Source organism: Dipodomys ordii, unplaced genomic scaffold (genome assembly GCF_000151885.1).
Source record: "Dipodomys ordii isolate 6190 unplaced genomic scaffold, Dord_2.0 Scaffold15, whole genome shotgun sequence".
In the NCBI taxonomy this organism is placed as follows: Eukaryota; Metazoa; Chordata; class Mammalia; order Rodentia; family Heteromyidae; genus Dipodomys; species Dipodomys ordii.
Genome location: NW_012267231.1, coordinates 9,994,700 through 10,007,404, shown reverse-complemented (window position 1 = coordinate 10,007,404; position 12,705 = coordinate 9,994,700). Strand labels below are relative to the sequence as shown.

Sequence of the window (12,705 nt, the reverse complement as noted above, 5' to 3'; positions counted from 1 at the left end):
TCCTACGTGAGTATTGATTACGGATTTCGGAGCATTTCAGATGATGGATTTGGGGATTAGGGATGCCCAACCTCTATAGCCCTCCAAGCTTCTCACAGGAGTTGTCTGAGGAGCCAACAGCGAAGGCTTCCGGCTTAGGAATCCACATTCTGATTCTAACCCACCATGAGAAGGATCCGGAGCACCAGGCAACTGCCACTGGGTCCCAGGGAACAGCTACAGGACAGGTTGTGCTCACTGACATGCAGCCCTGCATGTTATGATTTGTCTTAACATGACATGGTTTTGGAATGTCCCCAACTCACACACACAGCAGTTAGGATATCCACTTGCACCAAGCCCTGATGTTTGTTTTCAACAACCTACAGGTCTTTGTGGATTCACTGTGGTAAGTCTGTGATGTCATGTCCCCAGTATTTATGATTGGAACATGTGGCATCACAGGGCTGATGGGCCAGCTCCTTGCCTTCTTGACCTTGAATCTCAGAAGCAAACATTGAGCGGACCAGAGGCAAGAACAAACCAGAAACACGAACAAACCAGAGGCAAGAACAGACCAGAGGCAGGGGGGCAGACGGGAGGCATTCTGTTTCACTTACCATTTGCAGCCAGATGTTGGTGGTTAAAACTTGGTTCTTCTCATCCTTCAAAGCAAAATAAATAAATAAATAAATACCAGTGGCATAAACGTGGTTTATGTGCTCTACAAAGGGAGGAATGATATGATTATTCATGTAGGAATCTGACTACTGGGATCATTGTTATGTGTGGAAATTGGAATGCTCCAAGAACTTCCAAATATATTCCAGCAGCGTTTCCCCAGGGTTGAACTTTTTCTATTTATTCCAAAGTACTACACATTTATTATCGAGCACTTACAAAGGACGGCAAAGAATAAAGAAGAAAATTAAAATCAAACAGCCCTAGCATCTAGAAATGATGTCTGCTCAGGACCTGGCTATTTTTCTTTTTCTTCCTCTTCCCCTCCTCCTCCTCCTCCTCCTCCTCCTCTTCTTCCTCCATTTCCTCCTTCTCCTCCTCCTTCTTTTTCTATAATTTATATACTTTTAAAAATTGAGTGCAATTCCAATTTTTTGCAGTTGAGTTTATGGCTAGAATTTATATCCTTCTCAACAAATATAAATATTATATGCTTCCCTTCCCCCCGAAAAAGAGGCATGGCATTCCTTTGGGACATGGCTGCCCATCATGTCCCAAAGGTATTTACTGAGGGGGTCATGGTTGTGTCTTGGCCCTGAGGGCTTAGGGCTGTTTTGTCTCTCATCTTCTATCAGGAAGCCTTGCCATGCATGGATGGTAACTCCTTATCCAGGTAACAGAAAGGCAGGCACTTTTCCAAAAGAGTCATTCACCCTTGGATCCTTCTGATTCTAGAACTCACTTTTCCGACATTTCCACAACACCTATCTGAATGTGGCCACTCTATCTATTATGGTGTCATGTCCGTGGACCATCCATGGAACTCAGGCATTGTGCAAACACAAGGCTTCTGCTAAAGTTTAGATCTTGAGTGTCTCCCAAAGACCCACGTGTTAAAGGCTTGGTGCCAAGCTAACACTATTGGCTGATGAGAGGTCTTTAGGTCATTGATAGTGAGGCCTTGACAGAGACAATGAAACTGCAGCTCCTTCCTTTCTTCTCCATTGCTTCTTAGCCATGAAGGAAAGCTGCTTCACTTCCCATGTTTCCACCATCACGTGCTGCCTACGATAAGTCCAAAGCAATGGACAGCAAGTTCAAAACTATGAGCCAAATGCACACCTTTCATTTGTCATAGTGCTAGAAGAGTTACCTAAAACACTACCTAAAGTAGACTCGAATCCAACTTTTCCTCCCAACTTAGATGCAACCAGCCTTGGGGGAGCCAAGCCTAGGACAGTCAATGGAAAACACACTGTGAGAAATTCATGCAATGATTCTACTGCTATTCCACTTGGCACCTCAATTCCACCTTCAACGACTCTATAAATTAGCCACTGATGCTGTCCAAGAAATGTACCTATGAAATGTCCTCATGAAGACCTGCCCAGAAGCTAAGCCCTTGAGTCACTACAGCAAGAACTCCATGGCCTGTCTCGCTAATGGGCAGAAAGCACACGGCATCTGCCCGGGTGTGGTCTGCAGGCAGGGATGCAAATGAGAATTAAATGCTACTCCTTGTGAAAATTTAAATGCATGGCAAACATATCAGGAGTTGGCAGGGATGCCCCCCTTTATCTAGCTGCCCACTCTAAAGAGGAAATGAGCAAGCTTGGGTTATTCCCACAGACAGGAGAGGGAACACGGGAGAATGTTCCAGAGGTCCTGAGCCAAGGGATATGTTCAAAAGCAAGTACGATTTAATTAGAGGAAGAAATATGTCTCCTTTTCCAAAATAAGACATATCAAGATGTTTTATTAAAGCAGGAAATAGTTTTCAAGCTAACATTTGTCTGTGCTCTGTACTGAGCAAAGGATCCTGATGGAGCCATCCATTTTCCCACCCAGGTACACTCTGGTTTTGCTTCAGTCTCTGACATTATGGAGAAGTGTTGCTAAATTCTTCAGGATGTCTCTCCGCTGCCACAACTTATTAAGAAGCCGTTGTTTTAATGGACTTAGAATTAGCGAGGGTTCCATTTAGGAGTCTTTGCTTTCTGTCTTTTTTTTTTTTTAAAGCTGCATTTGTGTCTTCTCTCTAGAGAAAGGCTTCTGTGGTTTGGGAGCTCAATTATTACCAATCTAATTAAAAGGCTTTCTTCTTTCCACCATCCCAATGAACAGAAAGCTCATTAGAACGACACTGGGTTTTTGCACCGGTATAGCAGCATGGGACCAACTCACGGTTTCAAACTGTAATCAACAAGCAGCAGCCAGACACCACCTGGCAGGGTAGGGATGCCAGAGAGAGCCTCTGTGGAGGCTCCCAGAGGAAGCCAGTGGAAGGATGCTGCCATGTTCCACCTGATTCTCCCTCCTCCCCTCCAGAGCCTGGAGCTCCCATTGGCCAAGCACTGTCACCTCTCACTTCCTATCCACCTGCTGCATGTAATGTATTCTTTCTCTCTCTCTCTCCCTCCCCCCTCTCTCTCTCTCACACACACACAATCAAATCTCTATCATACTGTAACCCCTGCAACTAGTTCTCATCCAACCTAGTTTTCATTCATTCAGTCAACATTTACTGAGCACTTCCAGTCTCTAGCCCTATGCTAGTCCCGTACGTACACAGAGAACGGAATACTGCTCTTGAGCTCTTCTTGGAACATGAGATGGGGTGGGGTAGGACAAAACCATATAATGGTGATGGGTCTCTAAGTAGAGAGACCAGGGTCACAGAGGAAAAAGCAAGACCCTTCAGGGAGGCTGATGGGGAGATGGACTTTATCCAGATTAACAAGGGCTGGTGTCTTTTTATTCTCTATGACCCTTTGTGCTTGTTTTTTGGTCGGCCCTGAGACTTGAAGTCAGGGCTTGGGCACTGTCCCTGAGCCCTTTTGCTCAAGGCTAGCTTTCTACCACTTTGAGCCACAGCACCAATTCTGGTTTTCTGGTGGTTCACTGGAGACAAAAGTCTTACAAACTTTCCTGCCCAGGCTGGCTTTGAACCATGATCCTAAGATCTCAGCCTCCTGAGTTGCTAGGATTACAGGTATGAGCCCCAGAGCCTGGCCTGTATGGTCTTTTCACAATACCTATGGGTCCCAGCCTTGAGCCTTTGCCCCTTGACCCTCAGTGACAGTCCTACTTGCCAAAGTCCCATCCAGGTGACATCTCCACACTGCTGTCGTCTGTGACCCCAGGTAAGGCCCAGCATCTACAGACTTGTCCCCTGGACAGTGAGTATTCCTGTCCAATTCTTAACTCTACCTCAAAGTTCACACAACAATAGTGAGCTTGAAAAGTGATGACAGTTAAGCCCACCACCTGCCCAGCACTCTCTCTGCATACTTCTTTCCCAGATGCAGCCTTTCCTGAATCCTCCCAGGCCAGGCTCCCCAAGGCCCTCTCCTGCTTCTTGTCAGTCTTCTGCATCAAGGACCAGCAGTCAGCTTCAACCCTACCCGCACTCCCTCAGCAGGGCTAGCGTACCCAGGCAAAAACATCTGAGAATGTTCCAGGGGATCTTGAGCCAGGGAGGATGTTCAAAAGGAACTACAATTTAGGTCAAGGAAGAAAATATATCTCCTCTCTCCAAAATAAGATATATCAAGATGGGGTGGGTTTTTTGTTGTTGCTTCCTTTTAAATGTACAGTTCTGATTTTTTTTTCCTTGTTGTTATAAAGATGACGTACAGAGGGGTTGCAATTTACTTAAGTCGGATCATGAGTACAATTCTTTTGGAACAGTGTCACCCCTTCCCTTGCCGTCTCCCCGTTTTTCCCTCCTGTCCCCACCCTGAAGTTGTATTGTTCATTTTCTACATAGTGTCCAGTGAGTACCACTGCTGCATTTGTTCACTCTTTGTCCCTCCATTTCTGTGTCCCCCCCCTTACCCTCCCAAAGACAGATAAATGAACAAACAAGATGATCCGAAAATAAAAGCAACAACAAAGAAAATAAAACCTCTTGTTTCCATTTCTTGGAGTTCAGTCGGATAAATATTATTTCATATGGTCAGAGGCACATAGGCATTGCGTCTTGGTGCTCTTCCCCTAAGAATATCCTTCTTTGGTCTCACTGTGTGTGACTGTCTAGAGTCCTGCATAATTTATCACGTCCTGTGTAGTTCAGATCTAGCTTCTGCATATGGGAGAAAACAGGCGCCTTTTGTCTCTCTGAGCTTCGCTTACCTCACGAGCAGGATCTTTTGAAGCAGGAAATAGTTGTAGAGCTAACACCGAAGCAACAGAGCCCCTGCGTTTGAGGGGCCTGCAGATGGAGAGTGGTCCACACTTGTCACTCTGGCCTCTCACACAAGATCATTTATTCAGGGCAGAGCAGAACTTGCAAGGGAGACCCACTTGGGTCACAGACCCACCTGGGGGGCCAGTTCCTCCCTCCGGAAAGTAGCTGCACAGAGGCTGAAGCCAGCCTCCTGAGCAGCCTCGAACCCATTAATAACACCAGAATCCGGAGGAAGAGGCCTCTGCACCCCTTCCCACACAAGCATGAGGCCATGCGGGCCAAACGCTGGGATTCTTCTTGGGGTGGGGGATGAAATTTCCCTCCTCGGCCCAATGGTTTCTGGGTAAATGACAGCATAAGCCCCTGAGAAGCAGCACCCAATGGGGTCTGGGGGCAGAGGTGGACAGGCAGTACGGACATGTAGCTTGGTCTGCTTGGCTCATATAGACAGTCTATAAACCCGGAGGCAAGATTGATTTCTCAACAGGTGCTGGATATCGGAGGGGGAGGGACAGGGGGAGGGGGGCGTGAAGGAATGATGGTGTCTGGTGAAGGCCTTCCTCATTCATATATGTCATCTTCTCCCTGTGTCTTCTCATATACCAGGGCAGAAGGGAATTAATACAGATCTACTGGTTTCTCTGTCTGTCTGTCTGTCTGTCTGTGTGTCTGTGTGTGCATACATGTTGGTTGGTGGTGAGGCTTGAACTCAGGGTTTGGTCACTGTCCCTGAGCTTTTTTTTTTTTTGCTCAGAGCTAGCACTCTACCACTTTGAGCCACAGCACCACTTCCGGTTTTCTGGTGGTTACCTGGAGATAAGCGTCTCATGAACTTTCCTGCCTGGGCTGGCTTTGAACCACCATCCTCGGACCTCAGCCTCAGCTAGGATGATAGGCCTGAGCCACCTGTGTCTGACTTGGTATCCGTCTCTTTTCTAAGGACATTAACCTCATGCATGTCCCAGTCCCTCCCCTAAGGACTTGCCTCCTGAACCCCATCTTCAAGGAGATGAGGATTTCATCGTATGAATGTAAGGGGTGCTGAAGTGTCCATTCACAGCTCTCTGAAACTGGTTTCAGCAGTTTGGGTTGACAGAGGAGCAGAAGCCATGCAGGCAGAAGCCCCTCAAGGCTCCAAGCAGCAGGTACTTGTTTCTGTGGCTTTTCATGGTCTCTCTCCTGAGAATCAGGAGTGATAAAAAGCTGCCGAGTGCTTCGTGGAGCTGGAGGGGCGAGGGGAGAGAGACCGTCCAATCGGTGGAAGGTCATGTGATGTTAGCATCTGTCACTGAGCCCACAGAGCTCTCCTGCAAGACACACGACTCCTGTCAGCCTCCAGGGGCTCCTGGAGAGACAAGGATCACACACAGCCCGTGATGGAGCTGGAAGGTCAAGCAGAATGCAGCACCCCAGTGTCAACTGGCCTCACTCCCTTCATTCCTTTTTTGAAAAAAATCTGGGCATGCAGGAGAGGAACAGGCTTTGATTTATGTCACCGTGGGCTTTTTTTTCTTTTTAAATCAATCTTTCTAAATAACTGGGCACCTGATTTAGAGTACAACTGTTTCTATGATGGGTAATACACTATCTTGCATTTCTACAGCAATTATTCTTTTGGAAGTTATGGGGACACCTTACTCAATGACATTGTACAGAGATCTCATTACCTTCCTCCCTCCCTCTCTCCCCCCCCTCCTTCGTTGATTCTGTCCTTCCTCTGCTGCATTTGGGTAGAAGCTGAGAAAATAAAACACAGAGCAATAGATCTAGCCATGTCTGAACCCTTGTTTGCAGAAACGACCTCTGGATGATATAAATCCATAGTTTTCAGCAAGGATGACTTATCTAATCTCATCCACCCTATTTTCATCCTACCATTAGAGGACAATAAACGGATGGTCTGTGATTTCCTCTGAGTCAGCACCCCATTAGAGCTGGCAAAGACGTGTATCCAGATTAAGAAACGAATTCATATGAACCAATCAGGAAAAGGTAGATAATCCACTGGAAAAAATGGGTGAGAAATGAACAAGCACTTTACCATAGAAGATATCATGAACATAATGCTGATTACTACCTCTAAAGCAGGTTATGTTTTTGTAGTATCTCTAACTTCCTCTGTCTCTTCCCCATCTCTTCTCTCTTCTTCATCTTATATGTCTTTCCTGTCTCTCTCTCTCTCTTCCTTTTCCCTTCCTCCCTCTGTTATCTCTCTTCTGCTCTCTTTTTCCTCTCCCTCTTCTCTGTCTTCTCTCTCTCCCTCTCACACACATACATATATATTTTGTAACCCATTTGAAACTTTTGATTATCTATGACCATACTTTTTTGTACTTCTTAATGAGCATTGTGGATGTCTTTCCAAATTTAATTTTATGATCAAGGTAATATAGGCTCACAGAAAGGCATTCAAACAGAACAAAGACATGTAAAATTAAATTTGGGAATGTATTCACAACTCAAAAGACTTAGAGAATTTCAATATCGCCTTTTTACATACAACGGTCACTGGTACTATGTGCCAATGGTCACTGGTACTATGTGCCAATGGTCCGGTGTTTTTATTCTTCCTGAAATCAGACTTAAAAATTGCCTAGAGATCAACATGTAATTTCCATAGTGGTCAGATGGATGGATGGTCGAATGAATGGATGGGTGGATGGATGGGTGAGTGGATGGATAAATACATGGATAAGTGGATGGATAAGTGGGTGGATGGACAGATGGACAGATGTAATCTGTTTTTTACCCAGCTATCCAGCTGGCTGGATAGCTGAGGATTTGGCCAAGGTGCTCTACTATTTCTCTACTAAGATTCTGGAAACCTCTTTTATAGCAGAATTCACAGATATATACTGACTTTCAATCTCCTGGGAAAGCTCTTCACACACACACACACACACACACACACACACACACACACACACACAGAGTGTCCATTTAGATCCTGCTGTGTAGACTCCATCCCCCATACCTAGCTCTCTCTTTCCAGGGAGCTAGAATGAAGTCAAGGGTGCACTGCCAACTCTTCCAACTGCAGCATGATTCCTTTTCCTTAAGAGAAATGCTTCCTGATCACCATCTCAGGCTCTCGATTGGAAGGAACTGAAATCCATGAGGTCACAAGAATGGAGCCTAACAGAGAAGAAGGCAGCCCTTGAGTGGGGATGTCACAAGTTGGACAACAGTGTTGACAGAAAGATTTGAGGAGAGAAAGCCATCAACCACACTAACAGCTGCCAGACATTGCTACTCTGTATACACAAAGCCTGCATGTGTCACCTTACTAAAAGCAAATGTGGAGTAGAGCCAGACACCCCCAGGAAGGTCTTACAAACAGAGGTGTGCCCAGCTGCTCAAGTGGACTAGATACCAGGCTATCCCAAGGAACCCTCCAGAGGGCTCTTCTATGAAAAGGCCATCAAAGATCTGACCTCCTAGAAGAAAGGTGTCCTGACAGAAAAGATCTGCAAATGAAGTAAGAAGCCAGGATGTATTTATCTGCTTCCTTACTATCTTAATTTAAATTTATTTTAATTGGTATCTAAAAACTTGCCTATCTTTGTGGGATGCCATAATCATTCCGTACATGTTTATATCTAAATATTTAACTTTTGTTTTTGGTGTCAGTCCTAAGGTATGAACTCTGGGCCTAGGCGCTGTCCCTGAGCTTTTCTGCTCAAGACTAGCACTCCAATGCTGAAGCCACAGCTCCACTTCCAGCTTTTTGGTAGTTCATTGGAAATAAGAGCTTCACAGACTTTCCTGCCTGAGCTGGCTTTGAACCATGAGCCCCAGATCTCAGCCTCCTGAGTAGCTACAATTACAAGCATGAACCCCTCCCATCTGGCTTCCAAACTTCTTGTTGCATTTTTAAATGTGCAGTGTACTTCACTAAGCTATTACATGATGTCACACCAGAACCTGCTCCAAAACTTCAGCCCTCTTCATATCCCTATAAACAAGACTGAGAAGCAGTAACTTTTCCTGCATTTTTCTTATCTGGTGATTCCAATATTTTAAAAAACACAGATTTATTGATTTAATAAAAAAGAAGAAAAAATATAAGTGAAGACCCTAGGAAAGGAATAATATAAAAATAATTTGTGCCTCTAGTAACACTGAAAATAAGAATTATGAAAATGTAAGCTGTGAACAAAATTAAAAAACTGAATAATAGTTACATGAATAAAGTATGATTATGAATAAGGAAGAAAAGTAATGAAGAGCCAGTTGCCAGTGGCTCACAGGTGTAATCCTAGCTACTCAGGAGGTTGAGTTCTGAAGATCAAGGTTTAAAGTCAGCCTGGGTAGGAAAGTCTCTGAGACTCTTATTGACAATTAACCAGCAAACAGCCAGAAGTGGAGTTGTGGTTAAAGTGGTAGAGCACCAGTCTTGAGTGAAAAAGCCAAGTGAGATGGAAAGGCCCTCAGTTCAAGCCCCAGTACTGGTACAAAAGTAATAAGTAAATACATATATACCTAAATAAACAACACAAAGTAGCAAACCTATTAACAAAGAAAGGCAGACTGACAGGCAAAACTAATATACAAAGTATCTGGAAAAAAATCCAAAGAAAGAAGAGCTTGCTTCTTTGGGAGTTCCTTATATAGTATAACTCAATAAAGACTAGGATCAAATTAAACGTGATTTCAGAAACAAGATAACAAAATAACACATTGAAATGAGAGAGAAGATGTTAGAGCTAAATAAATAAACTGCAAACCCAAATAACAGGAATACATGGTTAATAAATTAGAAACAGAAAATAACAAAATAGACACAGCTAAAAATTGAGTTACTGAAATGAAGGCAGAGCATGAGGTAATGACTCGGGCAGAGGGAACACATAAAGAGATGAAGTCAGCCTGTAGGCAGAGGCAGGATGTGATGTGAAGCCCCACAGCTGCAGCTCACCTGAGGAACAGGCCATGTGACACGGGAATCTGTGGGCCCAGGTGACACACAACCAGTTTCTGCATCTCACAGAATGGCAGACGCCAAAAACTGAAAGCTATTATGCTATAAACACCCACAAGTGCTGAAGTACAATGACTGTTTAAATGCCAATCTAGACTCACAAGAAAGCAAGGAAAAGCTTCACCAAAGAATTCAAAAGGACGTTAGCAAGAACATTATAAGCATATGGACCAAAGCTGGGGTATCCTATCTGTGACCTGGCATGCTCAGAGCGGGCCTTGTCCAATGCCTACCTGGAGCTCAGAGCAACCCTACACACACACACACACACACACACACACACACACACACACACACACAAAGTCCTTGGCCCCATCTACCCATGTGGTACTGCCATCTTGAAGAACCATTGGTAGAACAATAAGAGAAGTTGGTCCAAAAGTAAGCTATCATCCTGGGAAAATTTGGCCTTCCTCCTGATGGAGAATTCAAATACAAATGATCCATAAAGCACAGGAACTCTGAAAGCTATGGGAACTTCTGCAAGTGAAATGGCTCTCTACCTGGCACAATACCTGGAAGTTCAGCTATACAGGAGGCAGAGATCAGGAAAGTCTGAAGTTTGAAACCAGCCCAGGCAAAAAAAAAAAAAAATTAGCAAGACCTCATCTCAATCAATAAGCTAGGTAGGTAGTAGGCCAGCAACACTAGAGGGCCACTGAAAGGAGAATCTTGGACAGAAGCCAGCCTGGAGCAAAATCATGGTGCCTTACCTGAAAAATAACTAGAGCCATAAGTAGGGGTGTGGATGGGTGTGTGTGTGCGTGTGCACGCGTGTGTGCATGTGTAAGCAGGTGGTGCTGGGGTGAGGCTCACAGCATCGAGTACCTGCTTGGTGAATACAGGGTCCTGGGTTTAAACCTCAGTTCTATAAAACAAAAGCACACACACACACACACACACACACACACACACACACGCACAAGTTGTTCTAGACCTCTAAAACTTGGTGGCACCAACAACAAGCAACAATAAAGCAAACTGAACAAAAGAAAAGAACGAAAATGATCATTGCCAGAAACGATAATGATCATGTCTTCCTGATGCTAAATATAAAATATGCTAAGTGAAATATGAGTGGGAGATAGAAAAAAGGAACAACTCAGCAAGAAAAAAATCACCCAAAAAATCTCCAACAAGAGAAATACCAGAGAAACCTAAATGAGAATTCTTCCCTGTATCAGAGACAAAATAACCAAGTGAGCAGGAATAAATCCTACAAACGGAGACAGGGAAGATTCAAACATGATGAACATGATTAAATGTATTAACAATATCAAAAATACAAGAAAACTGCTGAGTGCCAGGAGCTGACACCTGTAATCCTAGCTACTCAGGAGGCTGAGATAAAAGCCAGCCAGGGAAGACAATTCCAGAGGCTCTTATCTTCAACTAACCAGCTAAAAGCTAAAAGTAGAAGGCTGTGGCTTAAATAGTAGAGGACCACCAAGGTCCTGAGGCCAGCCTCCAGTACCAGTACAAAAATACAAAACAAAAAGACAAGAAGGAGCTAGATGCACGATTCCATTGGTAGAGCACCTGCCAAGCAAGCCCTGGATTCAAACTCAGTACTAGTAAAACAAACAACAACAAAACAAACAAGAAAAACCCCAAGGATGGGAAAGGGTAACAGTAAAGATTACACACGTCGCACGCACATGTGTGCGCATGCACACACACACACACACACACACACACACACACACATATTTTCTAATGTAGAAAGTTTAAATAATGAAAGGGCTTTCCAGGATTAACCAAGTAATCCTCCATTTAAGGATATATAAGGTCCTCAAAAAAAAAAACGAAAAGATGAATCGAAAACTAATAAAACCGAATCATTTTTTTTCAATTCCAAGATGCAACAAGCTTAGAATGAATCACTTCCATACTTACAAGGGAAACACTGAGCAAACAGAGCAATCAATGACTCTTCTTGGACCCAACAGGGGTAGACATCGCACACAGGGAAATGTGAAGAGCAGGAAACACAGAAGTGAAGCCAAGATGTGCGTACTTGAGGCAGAGAGCTTTGGGAGCCATAAACTTGTAGCACCTGGCAACGGTGATGGATTTTTGTCTGCTGAGCAAAAGCAAGAAGCCCAAGGGCCAGAGTCTCTTGGAAGCTCCCAAGATTTTATGGCTTTTATCTCCAGGAGCTGTGATGAACAGATTTCTTTTAGTAAACACACAGGATTGCTCTGGGGCTTTGCTAAAAGCAAAGAAGGCATTAGCAAAAACAGATCTCCCCAGAAACTTCTCATAAGAAAGCCACTGTCCAGCTTTTTCCAGATCGTTAGCATACTCCACTCCAGCACTCTGTGGCCTTCTGGGTCACTTCAGGAAGAGAAGAGCTGCATACCTCTTTATGCTCATGAAGGACACAGGCCCAGTAACAGACAAAGGTTTAGCCACCAATTATAGGCCATCCCTCCACTTACCACTAGCCCAAAGCTCCAGCCTTCCTCGCTGAAGAAGTGGGCTTTGATGGCTCAGGTCAAGAAGGGAAACAAAGGCAGGCACTAGAAGCATATGAAACCTCTGGCATTCAATAAAGCCAACTATGGCCAAACCCATATAAATGGTCACATCAAAGGTGTGTTTGCCTCAATTCTTATTATCTTATAAGGGACATTTCTGGTCATGACAGAAGAAATGACTAGAAACTTAAAGCCAGTCAACAGCACTTGGAACAAATATTGAAACGATCAGATGAGAGAAAGTATGTTCAGGGGCTAAAGGAAAAAATGAACATACAAAAAGCAGATGTGATGTCAGTGTGAGAGAAAGGGGAACTGTGAGGTAGATAACAGGGAGAAAACATGGTGGACACCACACTAGATAGGTAACATCTGTCTCTTTGTGGCATTTCTTG

General features: G+C 44.2%; 1 protein-coding gene across 1 annotated transcript in view; it reads right to left on the bottom strand.

The window, feature by feature from the left end:
• Window positions 1-12,705, bottom strand: part of Chrna7 (cholinergic receptor, nicotinic, alpha 7 (neuronal)) — an 85,097-nt gene that overhangs the window by 45,833 nt on the left and 26,559 nt on the right. Inside the window, exon 3 of the mRNA XM_013012004.1 lies at window positions 600-644. Within this exon, the coding sequence (XP_012867458.1) occupies window positions 600-644 (45 nt within the window). The remainder of the gene's footprint in view (window positions 1-599; window positions 645-12,705) is intronic.